The sequence below is a fragment of the Haliotis cracherodii genome, unplaced genomic scaffold (assembly GCF_022045235.1).
Source record: "Haliotis cracherodii isolate W230 unplaced genomic scaffold, xgHalCrac1.p SCAF_9, whole genome shotgun sequence".
NCBI classification, from domain to species: domain Eukaryota; kingdom Metazoa; phylum Mollusca; class Gastropoda; order Lepetellida; family Haliotidae; genus Haliotis; species Haliotis cracherodii.
The window spans coordinates 9,713,768-9,733,941 of record NW_027266343.1 but is presented as its reverse complement, the minus strand read 5'-3'; the positions used below and the strand labels follow the sequence as shown (position 1 = coordinate 9,733,941).

Genomic DNA, 20,174 nt, shown 5'->3' with positions numbered 1-20,174 from the left:
CAGTGGATATTTTAAGTATGGGTATTCACATCGTGCAAAGGAACCTGACCTGGCGCATGATGTCATTTCTTTTCTTGCACATGACGTTTCAGGATATTGACGTTTTCGTATTTGTCGAGCGTGGTTAAACTTTCCTTCAAAGAACGATGTCAAAATGTTGTCCTGACCAGTATGTTCATCTGATCTTAACAACACTATAAAATACCCTTAATTAGACGTAATAAGTGCCCAGAGTTGAAAGGTAAATTTCGTGGTTTATGCTGACGGCCTGACTGTTTATATACGACAGATATATTTTTCCAGAATTCAATTGCCCATAATTAAGGGTGCATATAACACACGAGTGCGTATTATACACGAATGAATAAATGTCTTGCGTACATTGATCAATCGGAAGGGGTGGTAATTGGGATTGTTCACTTGCCAATATATTAGCAAAAATTGCCGTGTGCGCTTATTAGAGCGGGGCGCTTATTACGTCGAATACGTTCCCCTCAATTAGGCAACCATGCTCCACTGAGGTGTTTACTTGGGGTTAAATATAAAAATACCTTTTTTATAATTGTTGGCTTGCCAAATGCCATGGCGGCACCCTTACTGCTAAAATGTGTATCAGAAACAGTATATTTCCAGAAGTTAGAGTCCGATCTCCAATCAGACTGCAGGACACATGTTTGTTTCCAAGAAACATTTCCAGAAGTTGTTAATGCTCTTTATAATTACTAACACTGCTACTGCTAAAGCCCAACTAGACGTTTCCTTGTGCCTTAGAACATTAATAATTGGGTTGAAAAAAGATTCCATCAACGTTTTTATCAGAGAAACATGAAGCCTTGTTTTCACATGGTCGTTTTTAGGTGATCACATGCGACGGGTATCGGCCTATAATTCTCGGCAAGGAGGAAATGAATAAATATGGCTTGACACTTGGATCAGGCTTTGCTTACGCCAACGTCTACAACACAACAACAGACGCCAGCATCAGGTCCGCCTTCGCTACGGCAGATTTCAGAATGGGACACTCCATGATTCGAAGCTTCATCAATAGCTTCAGTCCTTCCTACACCAACCTCGGTAAGGATAAATTAAGTGAGAGTTTCGGCAACACGACCCTTATTCTTAATGTCACCAACAGAAAGGTGGATCATTATATCAGGGGACTTGCTATGGACGACATGCAGGATTCGGACTACAAGCTATCGCAGGAGATCACCGACAACCTGTTTGCTGACAGTAATGGGAATAGCATGGACTTGGCTGCTCTCAACATCCAGAGAGGAAGAGACCACGGACTTCCGTCTTACACCAAGTGGAGGAAGTACTGTAACATTCCAGAGGCTACACCATTCTCAGGACTAGCCTACACAACCCACACAGCAAAGGCTGCTAGTCACCTGAAAGACGTTTACAGGTGAGTACGGGTATATGGAGTGTGAGTGGGTTGGGGAGAATGTAAGTGAGCTGGATTAAACGCATCTTTGAACACGAGCCCAACTCGAATTTGATCAAGCCGTTTAAGCTTAATGTGGGATGAAATTTGGTTGGTTAAACCCTGTAGCACTGGATAAGGGCTTACACATTTCTTGAGGCGCCTTTGACCACCTGTGTCTCCAACAGAACATAGTCAATGTCTTACTACGCAATATTCTGCTTGATCTGTATGTTTACTTCTTGTGACCAGGATTAGAACACGTCCCCAACACTCTTGCTTGCTATGTCTTGCCGTAAGAAGGCTAAATTTCTGACTGGGTGTCAGCGTACCCTGACGGCAGACGAAGTCACAATATCAACCATCACTTGGAATATTGTTGGAGAGTCAACAGAATGCTATTTTGGAATGGTAATGCTTCTGTGAAACTCCAGCGAGGATATCAGTTGGCCCTCAAAGAGTGAGAAATGTTCATTGCATCAACTAGCTGGCCATTAATTTTCCATGACTCTCCCCAGACATATGGACGACATCGACCTATTCCCAGGGGCTCTGTCGGAGAAGCCAGTGCCCGGAGGAATGGTTGGACCGACCTTTACCTGTCTCCTGGCGAAGCAGTTCCAGGCCCTGAAGGAAGGAGACCGATTCTGGTTTGAAGAGGACAACGCAAATGTCAAATTCACGCAATGTAAGTACTTGCACAAACCCAGTGAATGTGTTTTGATCCTGATAGATATGTGTGTATGTTTTCCGTGAAATACCTCATGCTGTACAGTGTGTTTTCTACTCCGGAGCATTGTGACATATTTACATCGACTCACTTAAGAACCCAATTACACTCTCCTCTACAATATGCCACGCTCTGCGCTCAACTCTCCTCTACAATATGCCACCATCTGCACTCAACTCACCTCTACAATATGCCATCCTCTGCTCTCAACTCTCCTCTACAATATGCCACCCTCTGCACTCAACATTCCTCTACACTATGCCACCCTCTGCACTCAACTCTCCTCTACAATATGTCACCCTCTGCTCTCAACTCTCCTCTACAATATGCCACCCTCTGCACTCAACACTCCTCTAAAATATGCCATCCTCTGCAGTCAACTCTCCTCTACAATATGCCACCCTCTGCTCTCAACTCTCCTCTACAATATACCACCCTCTGCTCTCAACTCTCCTCTACAATATGCCACCATCTGCACTCAACACTCCTCTACAATATGCCCCCCTTTGCACCCAACTCTCCTCTACAATATGCCTCCCTCTGCACTCAACTCTCCTCTACAATATGCCACCCTCTGCACTCATGATCAACTCCCTTCTACAAATCAGACAGATTTGTGTTGACGAATGTTATCAATTTATGCAGACCAGCTGAATGAGATCCGGAAAGCGAGTCTGTCCAGGGTCGTGTGTGACAATACGGACACCTACAAGATTCAGAAGAACGCTTTCATCAAAGGATCTCCGTAAGCATACTAGTTCATTAGTTTAACTTCAACATTATAATCGGAATCATATTCAAACAAGGTACCCCTGTTGTAAGGCTGATTGAGGGAGGGAGTGAGTATTGTTAAACGCAACATAATTTCACGACGCATCAGCTTGATGTGGGTAAAAAGCTTGACGCGATGCAGGTCTAGCTTTGAGTCCATCCTTTATGACTGTCTATCTAGTGACAAAAGGGGGCACGGGTGGCCCAGTCGTCTATGACACCTCAATTCGCTGTGTAGAGTTGCGTCCATTGGGTACGCAAGAAACCCGAGATTGTGTGTTCGAATCCTGTTTCGCCACGATTATGTTTCTAGATTTGTCAGCACCATACCCGTGCTCGTCGGTTTTATCAAAGTGGTAAACGTCTGAGACCCGCATCACTTCGGGCTTTCCTCCCACGTTAAGCTGACACGGTAAACCGAACTCACTCACCCACTCTAATGACAAAACATATAGTTTTCACCGAGCCGCAGGCTACAGAAATGTCAACAAATGCATTGGTAAATCCAATTTCATTTCGTCATAAGGGAAGCGACTCTATACAGCACATTTACTTTCAAACGCTCAGTCAACTGTATAACACAGTGAAGTTGACAGGTTAAGTTGACTCAAGCGTAATAAAATGCTCCATGACTTCACACCTAAGAGATGGGTATCACAAATTGGGATAATTATGTCTTTCTTACAAAGTAAAAGCTGTTACATTTCCCCAATTGAACACATCGATACAGTATTATGATACAACATTCCTTTTACAGTTGGGGTAGAATAGGTCTTCCGCAACCCATGCTTGCCGCAAAAGGTGAGTCTGCTTGTAGTAAAAAGCAACTGACGAGATCGGGTGGTCAGGCTCGCTGACTTGGTTGATGCATGTCATCGATCCCAATTGCGTGGATCGATGCTCATGATATTAATCAATGGATTGTCTGGTCCAGACTCGATTATTTACAGACCGCCGTCATATAGCTGGAATATTGCTGAGTGCGGCGTTAAACAACAAACAAAGAAACAAAAAAAAATTTTTTTACAGTTGCGTGTACTGTAATGAATCTGACATCTCTGCGCTATTCAAACGCTCTTTGTGACATCTGCAGACTAAATTCAGGGATGTGATGTTTCTGTGGGTTTACTGTAATTAATTAATTTTACATATTAATGAGATATGTGTCAACAATATGTGGCTGGAGATGCTATAAAATACCGAATGGGTGGATAAACAAATTTTACGACGCTTTTATCAAAATTCTAGTCACATCGCGACTGTGCAAGAAAAATTGGTTTCCGTCATTGCAAACATTTGTGTAATGAAACGTTGGATTCTGCAACAAACGATTTCACGATGAGGATGCCCACTGTGGCAGAAGCTTCACCGTAGAGCATTACACACACGTTGCAGAATACAAGGAGTCTCACCAGAGGGTCTTTTGATATGACCTAGTGGTGAAAGCGTTCGCACGTCACGCCAAAGACCCGGGTTCGATTCCCGACATGGGTACAATGTGTGAAGCCATTTCTGGTGTCCCCCGTCGTGATATTGCTGGAATATTGCTAAAAGCGGCGTAAAACCATACTCACTAACTCACTCACTCACTCAATTTTGATATGAGATATAGATACAAGAACAGATACAGGTTTACAATTTTGTGGACGAGTGTTTATATATTTAATAATTATTAAAAGACAGGAGGTGAGACTAAATATATCATCGTTCTACTCACTTTGTAGTATACAGTACTTAACCACTAGTAAGCAGAGTCTTGAGTGTCACAATGGTCTGCAAAGCATTGTTATGCAGTTTTATTTCATTGACATCAGCGAGGAGATATCGCTTGATCCACCCATTTAATATCTCTCGTGGAAGCCAGTTTTGGTTGATGAATATGAATTGTTACTTTGTTGTTATGTCCATGAAACTTTAAGAGACTAGATTGTTAACACTGGCAATAAGTCTGATGATAGTGTTCGAGCAGAGGTGTTTCTGCTTATTCATTAACTTTTTTGAGAGGCATTTAGAGGTTGGAGTACTAGGTGAGGATTGGGTATATGGATGAACAACCTCTTTAATACAAATTTCTTTAATGCACATCCGGAGCGACGTTTCGGTGTAGGGTCCAGCACTTGGAGTACTAAGTAAGGGTAGGTGTAGGTGTATATACAGGTAGGAGCCAGTGTTTATACACAGTAGAGTAGACTGGGATATAGTTACACTGGAGGAGAGAAGCCTGCTATGTACTCAAAAGAGTAACCATATTCACCGGTGAAGCCAGTAATATGTCCACTCCAGTGTAACTATATCCCAATGTACTCTACTGTGTATAAACACTGCCTCCTACCTGTTGTTGCATTAAGTGTTTAAGAGGTCGCCTTCGGCCTAAGCAATTTCGGCTGACCTGTCCCTCTTTGGGACTCCTGTGTGTGAGTAGGGTACACATATCTATTGTGAGTTTTGTATTGATATGAGGCAACGTTTCGGTGTAGGTTCAAGGACTTGCTTGATAACAGTGTCAGAATCTACATTGAAATGTCGCTCCTAATTTGTATTAAAGAAGTCGTTCACCCTCACCTATCACTCATTCATTACATAGCTATGGGTGTATGTAAAGTATATCTGTTGTGAATAATAGTTGTAAGTATTTATGACTTACGGTTCAATCCACACTATAGTCACAGCTATATCACGTCAGCCTGCATCTTAGTGAAGGCTGACATGGCAAGCACGAAATACTGGGTACATTATCATCTTAGTGAAGGTTGACACGGCAACACGAAACACAGGGTACATTATCATCTTAGTGAAGGCTGACATGGCAAGCACGAAACACTGGGTACATTATCATCTTAGTGAAGGCTGACATGGCAAGCACGAAACACTGGGTACATTATCATCTTAGTGAAGGCTGACATGGCAAGCACGAAACACTGGGTATATTATCATCTTAGTGAAGGCTGACATGGCAAGCACGAAACACTGGGTACATTATCATCTTAGTGAAGGCTGACATGGCAAGCACGAAACACTGGGTACATTATCATCTCAGTGAAGGCTGACACAGCAACACGAAACACTGGGTATATTATCATCTTAGTGAAGGCTGACATGGCAAGCACGAAACACTGGGTACATTATCATCTTAGTGAATGCTCACATGGCAAGCACGAAACACTGGGTACATTATCATCTTAGTGAAGGCTAACATGGCAAGCACGAAACACTGGGTACATTATCATCTTAGTGAAGGCTGACATGGCAAGCACGAAACACTGGGTATATTATCATCTTAGTGAAGGCTGACATGGCAAGCACGAAACACTGGGTACATTATCATCTTAGTGAAGGCTGACATGGCAAGCACGAAACACTGGGTACATTATCATCTCAGTGAAGGCTGACACAGCAACACGAAACACTGGGTATATTATCATCTTAGTGAAGGCTGACATGGCAAGCACGAAACACTGGGTACATTATCATCTTAGTGAATGCTCACATGGCAAGCACGAAACACTGGGTACATTATCATCTTAGTGAAGGCTAACATGGCAAGCACGAAACACTGGGTACATTATCATCTTAGTGAAGGCTGACATGGCAAGCACGAAACACTGGGTACATTATCATCTTAGTGAATGCTCACATGGCAAGCACGAAACACTGGGTACATTATCATCTTAGTGAAGGCTGACATGGCAAGCACGAAACACTGGGTACATTATCATCTTAGTGAAGGCTGACATGGCAAGCACGAAACACTGGGTATATTATCATCTCAGTGAAGGCTGACATGGCAAGCACGAAACACTGGTTATATTATCATCTTAGTGAAGGCTGACATGGCAAGCACGAAACACTGGGTACATTATCATCTTAGTGAAGGCTAACACGGCAAGCACGAAACACTGGGTATATTATCATCTCAGTGAAGGCTGACATGGCAAGCACGAAACACTGGGTACATTATCATCTTAGTGAAGGCTGACATGGCAAGCACGAAACACTGGGTACATTATCATCTTAGTGAAGGCTAACACGGCAAGCACGAAACACTGGGTATATTATCATCTCAGTGAAGGCTGACATGGCAAGCACGAAACACTGGTTATATTATCATCTTAGTGAAGACTGACATGGCAAGCACGAAACACTGGGTACATTATCATCTTAGGGAAGGCTGACACGGCAAGCACGAAACACTGGGTATATTATCATCTCAGTGAAGGCTGACATGGCAAGCACGAAACACTGGTTATATTATCATCTTAGTGAAGGCTGTCATGGCAAGCACGAAACACTGGGTACATTATCATCTTAGTGAAGGCTAAAATGATGGAAAGCACGAAACACTGGGTACCTTAGTTGTCCCAGAACACTCATTAGAGAGAATCATTAATTATCCAGCATCTTCCTTTATCAAATAACAACAGGAATTCCGGTGTAGAATTCGTCCCCAGTTACTGTCGTAAGAGTCGACAGAGATGGATTTGATGTTCAGGCTCGTTGACTTGGATGATTGTGTGTCCTCCTACCCTGTTGGTTGGGATCGTGCAGTGGCTTGATGCAGACTGGCTTTATTTACAGACCTGGATTAATGCTGCCTGTAATGTTATGCATGCACTCCTTTATTATTTCACCAAAAAGCACATCAAACTCCTTTGTTACCCTCCTTGTATCATTTCTGCCACCTGAGGTCAAGCGGCCGTTGGAAGAAGTTTTGAAATTTCCCTCTCTAACCCCAAAGGAAGTAGCATTTACATTTTGGTGTGTATCTTCGGGAAGGCCATTCTCCCGAATTGTAAAAGGTTCACGACTGGCATAATTATAATTATCAGATGAATTTACGTTGGTAATTTCATCAGATTCGTTCGGGATTGCAGACTGATGGACAGCACCCAACGTCCCCCTTACGTTCTTATTAATGATAGTTGAAATGAAATAGAATTTTGAATTGATAAACAAAAACTAAAAAACCCAAAACAAACAAAACAAATCAGCATGGGCAAGAGCATCCGGCGTGACACTCATTACTTGCTAGGCGGTTGCGAGTCCAAGTTCTGTTTGGTTGTAGGCCGCTCGGGAGCTGTCACTGGCGACAGCAATGGCATAGAGAGCTACACGAACGGACTACCATGAAGAGTCATATGAAGAACAATAGCTCAAAACTGTAATGAAAAAAATGGTGCACGAATCCATGTGTTTTTCTCAGTTGCTAATTGATGACTTCTTTTTGTTCAAGCGTGTGGTGCAGCACCCTGGATGACATTAACCTGACACACTGGAGGGAGACCCAGTCCCTGGGTTTGTGGACGACCTGGCAGACATGGAGCGGATGTGACGGAGGCCAACAGACTAGGACCCGCTCCTGCTCCACCTGCAGCTGTATTGGGCAGAGTGCTGAGAAGAAGTCGTGCAATCTGAATCCGTGTGATGAAGGAAGCTGGGGTCCATGGAGTGAGTGCCGCAGAGGAAGACGGTCACGACACTGTTCTTGCACAAACGGGTGTTTGCGGAGGCGTCGTTCATCGAATCGGGTGGATCACGAAGACGAAGCTGAAATGTTTGCGCATCCTCTGTTTGGCGAGGAGGAGAGTATGACGGTCACTGCCTGTCTGTGTTCTGGTCTTGTCACCCAGGACATGGCATGTGCTTAGATGGCCGTGATGAATTCCACGAACGTTCCGAATTGAGACTCCCAGCATACACGAAGCATCAAATAAAAAGTCAAATATATCAATCTAGTTTTTTATCAATGTTAAGGCCCGCCAGGCTATATCAAAGGGGGACGAGGCCCACCATGCTGTATCAAAGTGTGTGTGTGTGTGTGTGGGGAGGGGGGGGGGGGGACTATATTAAAGGGGGACGAGACCCGTCAGGCTTTATTAAAGGAAGACAAGTGTCGGCAAATTGGCAGTCCAAGCAAATTTGACTCAGAAACTTTAACACATGTTTCTTTGTCTGCTTGTTGAAAAACGCGAGGTGTATATTAATTTAGCAGTTTTTAGCAGATAATCCCAATTACAGAAGATACGTACTAGCTTCCTTCATGTTGTAAACTACAATGTCTAGAACAAGGCAGAAATGGGGACCAGTGAATGCAGATCCATGAGCACTGAGTCACCCGTGTCTCCACAACACAGAACAATTCACACATTTCCATAAACGTAGTGTATAATCTTAGCTACAAAAGGTGAACCAGATCGATTTAATGTCCAGGATGCCCTTGTGGGGTGGATTTGTGAATACCTCACTCAATGGGGGAGTTTGTTTCCTTTTACATAAGCAGAAGGGGAGACGATACAAAATGCCTTAGTGAATCACAGAAGCTTGACGATGTGAAATGTTCCGGGATCTACTCCAGCCAATGAAAGCAGAGAAACACGACTGCCTTTTTCTTATAATGTTATTGTGTACTGTGTATTAGATACCCGGATAAACAACCACACAATGTATTATGATGGCAGAGCTTCACGCATTCAAAACCGCTGTAATAGCTTTAGCATGTTAATGATAAATATTTTAACCAACAACTCACAACACCTGTTCCTGTCTCTGAGATGTGTACCAGGCTGGTCCAATACATAGACAAGCATCAGACTTTGAAAGGCTACTTAAATGTAATGTGTTGACGGGCCGCTTTCCCTCTTCAAGCACAATCCACCTCGTGTCAAATGTGTTGATTGGTTGGTTTGTTGTTTTACGCCGCACTCAGCAATATTCCAGCTATATGACGGCGGTCTGTAAATAATCGAGTCCGGACCAGACAACCCGGTGATTGATGTCATGAGCATCGATCCACGCAATTGGGATTGATGACATGCATCAACCAAGTCAGCGAGTCTGACCACCCGATCCCGTTAGTCGCCTCTTACGACAAGCATAGTCGCCTTTTACGGCAAGCATGGGTTGCTGAAGACCTATTCTACCCCGGATCTTCACGGGTCTCAAGCAATATGACGGCATTATCAAGTTACAGTGACCTGCTCATTTCTATCCATTTTAGATATCATACTAGTCAACAAATGTAAACTTTCTATCGGATCTGCATGTGTTAATTCAGTCGTCTAAAGCCCTTGTCCGCTAGGATTACATTTCTAGGTATGTCGATGCACTGTCGAGGTGTTACATTCTCTATGTAGACGGGGGATTGGGCTTAAGGTCATTCGACATTTTACTTCATTTGAAGTTCGGCAAACCTACTGAAACAACAGATCCTGAAACAATTGCTTTGTCTCTTATGAGAAACTTGAAGACATTTTGAGGTATATTCGATGTAAGCTTATATATTTGTACCAGCTATCTCCGTGTCCCTTAATCATTTGACGCACATTGTCCACGTATGTAGTTTGCAGCTTACTTCCTCTTCTCGCTGATTTGTCGCTGAGAGAATCGTCAACGTCAACGGTTGTCAAGATATAGAGCACCACAACGCAAGTGAGAGGCCATTGAAAGAAGACTACTGTCAGAGACAACACGCACAAGAGTTGATCTGTCTGAGGTAAGTTTTACCGAGGAGTGAGTCTGCGTTAGTGTACATGCATTTTACTTTATCAGCATTGGAATAAATAATTAACATATTGTTAATTTTTTACCTACATGCTGCTAAGCGGGATATTGGCATTTCCAGTAATAGATAATTCTGTGCTTGTGACAATGTATTTGTCATACAGGTAGACGTTAAAAGGCTTTGCATTTTGAAAGTCAAAACATAGCTGTTATTACATTATTATTGCATAACTTATTATGTAATTTTTTAAGGACATTCTATGTAAACATTTAAAATAAGTATTTGGCAGGAGCTTGTCAACCTATCGACCCCGGTCTGCATCATTCAAATTTATGAGGGGCAGTCGGGTAGCCTAGTGGTTAAAGCGTTCGCTCGTCACGCCGAAGACCCGGGTTCAATTCCCGACATGAGTACAATGTGTGAAGCCCATTTCTGGTGTCCCCCGCCGTGATATTGCTGCAATATTGCTCAAAGCGGTGTAAAACCATACTCACTCACTCAAATTTATGAAAATGTGCACCCGTAAATGCACAATGCTGTTTGAAAACAAACCATATATTTATGCATGATAGATATCGGACTCTGTACATTAGATAAAAGCATGGATTATCATGCATAGTGTATACAGTCATATGTAAAAAAATGCATTCGTACCAGGAAGCCGTACCATATTTAAAGAATCATGCAACTGGCATCTACTTTAGGTTTAAAAGGTCTTCTATTGTCATTGTGTAGAATCATGATGTTGAAGCCGGCAGCGCTTAGTTCGCAGCTGATTCTGCTGTTGATGGTGGCTAAAACTGCAGCATTGTCCTCCCTCAACGTCAACACTGGGGAAATCAGGCTCAGTTCACAACAACAGGAAGCAGCTGTTGCTCGGGCAAAAGTTCAGCTTGAGGAAGAACGGAGTAAAGAAAGTGTCTTTGCGGAATTTGGTAAGATACACTTTACAGGGTTAAATAGTAGGTTGACATCTTTTGACGTGTATCACGAAAGCCTTAGGTCGAATGAATGTCAGGTCTACAAGAGGTGTCGCCTTCATACATCAGCTTCAGGGCGTGGTCAGTAAAACCGTTGATATTGTTATTAGTTATAGTTGCCAATTTATTCCTCTTGACATTTTTGTTGAGTGTATGTTTTGAATGCACACATATATGAGACTCCCATTGGTATATAAATATATACAAAAACTGAGTCCAAACATTCGTGCTTGTCAAAACCCCTTCATTGCACGCAAGATCTTTCGCCGCTCAACGGCTCTTCAGATGAAAACTTTAAAGTACACTGTACTCAAAGGCGACACACAACAGCAGTATGACGTTACAGTGATGATAGAGTTCTATTATAGTGACAGTGTTATATTCCAAAGTAGTTTTTTTATGGATGTAAATACAGCAAAACATATTCCGGAAACATGCAGAGACCCGTTCTGCCACTTGCACACATACAGGAAGTCGAACGGCGATTCTACATTGTCAACGTAGTTTTTGGCGATGCGGCCGTCGTAACCGACGCTACGATTAGCCATAATCGGTCCTGTCCTGTCGATGATCTGTGTTGGCCTCTTGTTGGTCAGGTTTCCTGAGACGTACATGTAAGGAGGCATTAACTGTGGATGAACGGTCCTGCCCCGAATGGGCTTATCATTTCAGGGAATGTTTCGAAAATTTGCTGAATATATTACACAGACAAAGGAGATAGGCTTTATTTCCCCTTTAATCATATTGAAACATTTACGTATATTGGATAAATGATTCAGAGGTTTTAATGAAATATTTTAAAGTATACTCTAAAAAAAAGAAACACAAAGCAATATTTGTGTGAGGTAGGAAAATACATTTATACGAGGAACCGTACAAGGTATTGAGCCAAAATGTTGTGGAGAGAACACTTGGTGATTGTAGCCATCTCAGTTATCGGTACATAGGAAAAGTCCAAGGTGAAGGTCAGCTACCATCAATAACACGTATGTCCCCTCGTTGGAATCGGTAGCGGCCTGACATCTCTTGCCCATGGAAGAGACGAGTATGCGAATCACATCCTGGGGAATGGTAGCCCACTCGGCCTTCAACGTTAACGCAGACTGCTGCAACGTCTGGGGTTGTGGTTGACGTCGGCGTAGCCGTCTATCCAATTCATCCCACAGGTGTTCTATCGGGTTCAAATCCGGGGATCTGGAGGGCCAGGGGAGAACATCAACGTTGTTGTTGTGTAGACAGGCTCTTGTGATCCGTGCTGTATGCGGTCGATCGTTGTCCTGCTGGAATACACCGTTGCCGTTGGCTGCAATTGGGAGGACGAGTGGTAGGATAATTTCGTTGATGTATCGCTGAGCCGTAAGATTGCCCTGGATATGGACCAAACCTATCCTGCCGTGATGAGAGATAGCCGCCCACATCATAACGCTAGCCCCACCAAACCTGTCCTCCTGTACCCAGTTTCCGGCGTAACGTTCTGTAGACCCGTGCTCTTCCATCCCCTCGACGGAGGGGAAATCTTGAACCTGACATATCTCAATCGCAGTTGAGTACATACCTTGTCTTGACGACACCAATGCAGTCGTTGTTGACGATGTTGTCGACTCAATATGACGCGTTGAACAGGACGTCTTTCTCGCAGACCTGCTGCTCTTAAACGGTTTCAGACGCAGTCCGGGTATTTGGGATGAGTCTGAGGTGGCTGTGGTCGTCCTTTCACGTAGGTGGCGCAGTCGGATGTACCAATCTTGGGTGGGGGTGGTTACTCTTGGTCGTCCCGACCTTGGCCGATGAAGTGTTTACCCATGTTCTTGAAACCGACCCCATAGCCTTGTGATGGTGCTGGGCGCTACATTGTAAACCCTGTCTGCAGCTGATCGAGATTCCCCTGCTTGCAAGCGGCCAATGACGTTGTTGCTTTGCACTTCTGTTAATCTTGTCATGTTGTTGAACTGTCACTGTTCGATTGACGCAGATGCCAGGCAATAAGAAAACCTTGACTTTCATACCGTTCATAGTGCTGCTGCACGTGCAGCTCAAAGGCCCAGTTGTTAATGCACTGGGTACGTTTTTCCGAATCGAACGTCTTTCCCGACTAATGGTTTGTATGTCCTTGTTGTGATCATTTTGATCCGGGAAAATTTGTCACTGACACTGTAACACATTTAACCTCTTCATTTTGCACCTCTTGGTCTGCTAATTTTGCTTTTATGGCCCAAAATATCCGTATTGCGTTTCTTTTTTTGAAGAGCATATTTTGCACTATGACAGCTGTTCGCCATTGACACTTTGTCCTTAGAGTGATTGTGTGTGTTTTGGTGCCATGGATTGTCCCCTTGGCGTAAAAACTCCATTAAGCATACGTACAAAAACACAGGTATGAACACAGAGCAAACGCAAATACTTTTTTTTAACACTTTAGTTTTCAAACTTGACACTCTTACTATTACTAAATTGTTCCAAGTATTAAATATTAAGTAGTGAACACGCTTGAGATCAGTTGAGAAGTTGAGGAGTTCCAGAATCGGTTCTCACGACCTGCATGTTCATGTATTAATATTATATTACTTCTTGTTCACTTGGGTAATCGCGTCATTAACGGTAATGTCATAGCAACTGATTTACGTCAACCATTGTCTGAGGAACATTTGATTCCAAAGACTAATTACCCTTTAGCCATGACATGTGCATGTTTCCATAACTTAATTGTCATTATGTATTAGGCGCTATTACCCGTTGTTAATCCTCACCAACATTTCATTGTATATTGACTGTCAGACACTATATCACTTCCTGTTAATTACTGTTATTTATAGTATGACATTTATTGCCTTAATTGTTCATCCCCTGAGCTGTGTTGGTCCGTCACCCCCAGAAGTCCCATGTCCAGAGCAACGTCATTGTCTTTCCATTGTTGTTCATTACTATATATGTGTTACCATTACACAGTTACTAGGGCGTTAGTCAGGCTTGGTATTCCGAGTGCTGGTGTAGGGACGACCTCGAGCAGGATGGGCCGCTAGTAGGAAACGTCCTGAGGTTGAGCTGTTGCTCCGCTCACCTCATGTCCGCTCATCGCTGTGTTTCTGTTGTCAGAGCAGGTATTCCGCTCATTGTGTATTTGTTGTTTATTGTTTACATGCTGTGCATAAAACGTTCCGGGACAGTGATGTCGATTTTGTCCTTGATTCCCCTAAGAGCTAATTTCAAGTTAAACTACGACTACAACGCCGATAGGACTACTATTGATATTTTATATGTTGTGCAGTCACAAGTTGGAAGAGAAGAAAAGGATAGGCGCCGTTTGGATACGCTCATTTTATCTAACAAAAGAAGCCCTATTTGCTTTAGAACATTTGATCTCCGGAAAAGTGACGTCTTTAGCAATGGAAATGTAACCGTCCCAAAAGAATATCAAATTTGTTTTCATGTAAAGAATTGACACCAGATCAAGATATTGTCGCCCAGATCTTTCAGTGAATGTGCCTTTGAAATCTTATGATTTAAATTTATTATTGGATACAAAGGATTATAAAATGATTTTCAAATATAAATGCAAGAATGCATGCCACGCCAACAACAACCTGTTCAGGTTGAAGCTGTCTGGACTCACTTATTTCTCTCGTTCTCGATTTTTGTTTGAGACACACTATTACACTCAGTCTGCACTTAAAAACATTTGTACAAGTGATATTTGTTCATAGTGCAGCTGTATACTATTAGCTATTTGATTATATCAAAACGCTGAGCATAGCAAACTATAATCTCCATGAACATGTGAGGAGTGTCCCCCATGCGTTTCGCATTCACAATATTCAAAGCCTTAAGATTAAACTCACTCTCAGCCATTCTTAAGTCTCATGTGTTAGTCTCATGGGTAGGTTGACCTTTGCAGATCGTAACATCGTTAATGCAAACGTCGTGTTCAAAACATCGAAAGCGGCGCGTAAATAGGGTTTATGTTAACTTTAGTCCTGTTTATCAATTTCAAAGGTTGTTAAATCGGAGCGGAGACTATATGAAAAGAGGTACATAAAGTGTCTGTTAGAGTGAATGTCCCAGAGACGATCACGCTATATCGAACAAGCCCGAACTTCCCTTTGCACACTGGCAAGCCAGGCACCGTTCACGGTTGAGATCGACTGCGCACGTCCTAAGCAAAGCGAACCCATTCTTTAACCCTTAGACTTTCTCCTATTCACAATTAAACAATGATCGTTTGTACACTGTATGTTGCTTCGTATGAAGGGGATAAATATACTTAAAATATACCCCTCTTTCTTTCAACAATGACAAATTTACATATCAAAATTCACTATTCTGTGAGAAAACAATGTGCGAAAGGTACTATTTCTTCAGTGGCGTCTAGTATTCGCGTTTCGGTAAACATCTCATTATTCTTTCTTGTGAGACTTTTCCTTTTTTCTATGAAGCATTGTACTTAAATTCATGAAAATGAAAAAGCAGACACACTGGCGAAGCTAGCTCTAGACATGGCGAAGGTACAGTCTATTCCCTTTAATAAACCAGACATCTAAAAAGCAAAAGCAAAGCCTTCACAGTCCCAGAATTGCAAGCCAAATGGGACACAGGTCAATGGACACACGGCTTTTCAAATTTCAACCCAAGATCAATACTCGTACCCAAATATAGATGCTAATTGCTACCAATATGGCAGTCAACCGTTCACCTATCACCGAAAATGTAGGTGCGTTTGAAACATTATAAATCTAAAGCCGGTAATGCAATGTTTCAATTGTTTTGGAAACCGTGACTTATATGTACAGCATATATGATTATTGCAAACATTAGAAAACACAGAAAACAATAACGATATTTGTATACTTCTGTAGCACATGTACCTAGTGACGTGAATATTCTTTTATGTCAAGACCCTTAATATGTGCAAATTGTGCGGCAAGTCATTTTTTAAAGTATATTTCGAATGTTTGTCACAGTGGATTACTATTCTTTGTAGTGCTTGTTCTTTTCATTGCAAACTTTTGAAAAAGCCATGGCAATTGATGATTTTTAAAGATCATTTTAAAAGGTGAAATCAAACTTTTAAAAAAGAGAATAATTCATTTACAGTACATAAACTCGTTAGGATCAACAACTTGTCAGATTAAAGAAAATATTGCTTCTCGGTACCGTTTTGTGAACGTTATACAATGAGTTGTTTATATATCTGTTTTAATAATTTAAAACAATGGCCTGACACCTGAAAGTGTTCACTGCTTCTTCCAAATAACATGGGGGCGCTGGGGTAGCCTAGTGGTTAAAGCGTTCGCTTGTCACGTCGAAGCCCCGGGTTCGATTCCCGACATGGGTTGAGAAGCCCCTTTCTGGTGTTCCCCACCATGATATTGCTGGAATATTGCGAAAAGTGGCGTAAAACCATACTCACACACTCAATCACTCCAAATAGCATGATGTGGATTCATGAATATTTCTCTCCACAGACCTATCTGCGTCAGAACCTGGCTCAACAACGGACCAGCACAACAAGTTCACATTCACAGCACCTGAGAGTATTATCAAAGGAAACAACCATCGCTTCAATGTGCTCCTAGTTACGGAGATGCTAAAGGAGTAAGCATGCTTTAGAATTGACGACCTTTATACCATTTGAAACCATGTAGTTAGCGTAGACACATTTAAAAGTACAGGACGCTTCGATTCATAAACCGAAACAACGCGTGTATTCATCACTGGACATGATATCTTAAAACCGATTGATCCAGTGAAATCCCTTTGCTTTCTCATTTAAATAAAAAAAATAAAAGCAACAAATTCCTTTCCTTTATCATAAGAAATCTCTGCTAAAAGCAGACTCAATTATACGAATCCGGCTTTATCCAGTGATTAATATCATGAGCATCGATCCACGCAATTGGGATCGATGACATGCATCAACCAAGTCAGCGAACCTGACCACCCGATCGCGTTAGTCGCCTTTTACGACAAGCATAGTCGCCTTTTACGGCAAGCATGCCTATGATATGTATCAGTAGTGTTCCCTAATAATAATAAGCTGTGATAAATAAAAGTCTGTTCAATGCAGCCTTATGTGCAGGTAATTCATGGAAATGAATGGTTATATGGTTTACTATTGCAGAGCGAAAGTACCACAGGAGTCCGTGCCCTTTGTGTTGAAGAAAGGTTTCGGCCCAGAGCTCGAGCTCGAGTGCGGTTATAGCCATGAATTCGAAGAACAGTGTAAATCCTCCGCCCACTACCGAACCGCTGATGGTTCTTGCAACAACCTCAAGCATACAACCTGGGGCAAGGCATCCATTCCAATGAGGCGATGGCTGGATCCCGCTTATGATGACCGTAAATTCGTTCACATTACACTTTCGAAATAAAATTGGGGTATAGGTGGCTCAGTCGTCTAAGGCACCGTAATTCTATGCGCGAAGGTGTGTCCATTTTGCGTGCCAGAAAACTAATATCGTGAGTTTGAAACCCATTATCGCCACAATAAACTTTCTATGTTTGTCAGCACCATAACCAGATTTCATAAAAGTGGTATTCGTGTAGGACCTGCATCATACCACGTCTGATCTAGCACGATACATATTTGGGATGCCAAGGTCCTTGTCATCTCATCATTCCGTTCTTTATATCGGTTTCATTAATCGGGAATCTGTTTTAGATATATCTTCCCCTCGAGAACAATCCCATAAGTCGCCTTCAAAGTTACCAAGTGCCCGCCGGGTCAGCACGACTGTCCACACCCCGTCAAAAGACTCCGACCTCAACGAGAAATACACCCACATGTTGATGCAGTGGGGTCAGTTCCTGGATCATGACATCACCAGCACACCATCACAGAAGCTCAAAGCGTCAGAGGACGAGAGAGAGAAAGGGAAAAGTGGTAAGTAGGAACTCATGTTGCACTCCAGCACTCGAACACAGCAACTGTCTGGAGGTAACAGAAAAAGCTTGTGGAAAATATTTTTCCACATGATTGTTTTCTTCATTTCCGAACGCTACCATAACATATACATCCTTATTTGTTGAACTTCTTTTTAAAAGAATTTTTAAAAGACTTTTAGAAAAACGTTTTCTTTTCTGCATGTTTCTAACTATTTGAGGCAAACTAATTTTTTAACATGCATAAATATGACAACAAAATCTAGACAACTGAAGTAGAACACGTTTCGGCTGTACTTCTGTCCGGGTAGGAATATGAAAATAATATTCATTTCTGAATCATATGATTCTTGATCTGGAATAAAACATGAAATACGGCAGCTGAAGAACAGAATTCTATCGATCTTGAAAATATGTTTAAATAAATGTGTAACCACCTTTTAATAATAAAAGTAATGATAAAAAATGTTGATTTTGTTGATGGTTCTGTACTGCTGGACGGTACAGAAATAAATGTCAACCGAGCGAAGTGCCATATCAAATCGGCATCGGCTTAGTTTCTCAAAGGAAAGCACTCAGAACGACCACTTCATCGAATTGACGTGCGATGTGTTGAGAAGTTCAGCGACCCTGCAGAGTCCTTCGCTTGGATGAACTCGGGTCGCCTGAAAAGTGAAAGAGAAGGCTTTCTGTCACTTCAAACTCGAATCCGTCCAACCGATTTTGCATCAAAAGTTAATATGAAATGTAGATTATGCAATGCATTTAATGAGACTGTCCAATACATTGTCAGTGGACACCAACACAGTATATTAAGCGACAAAATGGAGTATTTTATTTCCATCTTTGCAATGCCTGTGACAAAGGTCTATCCACGGAAAGACCAAGAATATGTAGAGGGCTTCATGGAAAATGATAAATACAAAATTCTTTGGAATAGACCAGTATTGTCGTAACTGCTTTCGGGTGTCAAGTGGGACCCTACTACAGTTACTAAAAGTATTGCCATTCCTTGGCATCATGGTCAGTTAAGCCATAACTTTGCAACTCGCCTTGTCAGCATCGGCTCTGCTCAGTCAAGGAGTGATTGGTATAACGACGCTTACTCCGAATTGTCTCCATCAGCATTTATACTCGCATAATAAAAAAACGCAACACCAGCTTTATACTCACATTAGTTTTACTTACTCTCAGTCCATCTATCAATACACGACAGGATCAGACCGGCCAGGCTCTTCACTAAATTGGGAGAACTTAAAAGGATCGGGATTCGACTCGATCGACTGCAAACCGCGCTCTCCTCTCCTAATGTTGACGGTATCATTTTATAGTGTTCGGGCCTGACCTATCTTTGTCATATGTCTTCAAATATCATTTTAATTGTTTAAGAACAATATCATACCATGAACTCGTGTTTGTGTCGTGATCGGAAAATTACCGTGTGACCGATTAAAAGATGTCTTTTGATTAATTGGCGGAAACACCACCGGAAATAACCTACCACTGTCATCGCCCTATTGATTTCCTGCTTGTTTGCACCGACACTCCGACTTTCTGTCTCCATCGTTTTTAAAACTATAACCATCAAATTCAAGGTTTACTTTGGTATAATTTTCTAAGGTTTTGGGATGCATTTTTACCTTAAAAAAGTATACTGCCTCAGACGTATCCAGGCCAACAAACCTGACCTTGTCCTTTTTGAAAAATCCAACGAAAATTATTTAAATTATTGAATATTCTGTCTCTTTTGACTCTTATGTGATGGCAAGATTCAGGAAAAACAAGGAATATATGCAGACCTCACTTTTGAAATGTCACGCTTACATCTCAAGGGCCAAGCTGTCCGACTCCCCATTGTTCACGTTGCCTTCGGTTTGGTACCTCCCAATC

General features: G+C 42.1%; 2 protein-coding genes across 2 annotated transcripts in view; both read left to right on the top strand.

The window, feature by feature from the left end:
• The first annotated feature begins 905 nt into the window (after window positions 1–905).
• LOC139451706 (peroxidase-like protein 3) lies at window positions 906–8,575 on the top strand. Its single transcript, XM_071233025.1, has 4 exons — window positions 906–1,411; window positions 1,948–2,117; window positions 2,805–2,904; window positions 8,161–8,575. The coding sequence occupies exons 1-4, from the start codon at window positions 906–908 to the stop codon at window positions 8,573–8,575; spliced, it is 1,191 nt and encodes a 396-aa protein (XP_071089126.1).
• Window positions 8,576–10,389: 1,814 nt separating this feature from the next.
• Window positions 10,390–20,174, top strand: part of LOC139451705 (myeloperoxidase-like) — a 52,553-nt gene continuing 42,768 nt past the window's right edge. The window contains exons 1-5 of the mRNA XM_071233024.1: window positions 10,390–10,419; window positions 11,164–11,363; window positions 16,868–16,997; window positions 17,524–17,741; window positions 18,064–18,285. Of these exons, the coding sequence (XP_071089125.1) occupies window positions 11,168–11,363; window positions 16,868–16,997; window positions 17,524–17,741; window positions 18,064–18,285 (766 nt within the window). The 5' untranslated portion in view covers window positions 10,390–10,419; window positions 11,164–11,167. The remainder of the gene's footprint in view (window positions 10,420–11,163; window positions 11,364–16,867; window positions 16,998–17,523; window positions 17,742–18,063; window positions 18,286–20,174) is intronic.

What these genes read in the sequence shown, in the direction of transcription:
- LOC139451706 (XM_071233025.1), top strand. Translation starts at nt 906, where the DNA reads ATGAATAAATATGGCTTGACACTTGGATCAGGCTTTGCTTACGCCAAC. An exon ending in AAATGTCAAATTCACGCAAT is followed by an intron (nt 2,118 to 2,804) that starts GTAAGTACTTGC and finishes CAATTTATGCAG; the next exon opens with ACCAGCTGAATGAGATCCGG. An exon ending in GCTTTCATCAAAGGATCTCC is followed by an intron (nt 2,905 to 8,160) that starts GTAAGCATACTA and finishes TTTTTGTTCAAG; the next exon opens with CGTGTGGTGCAGCACCCTGG.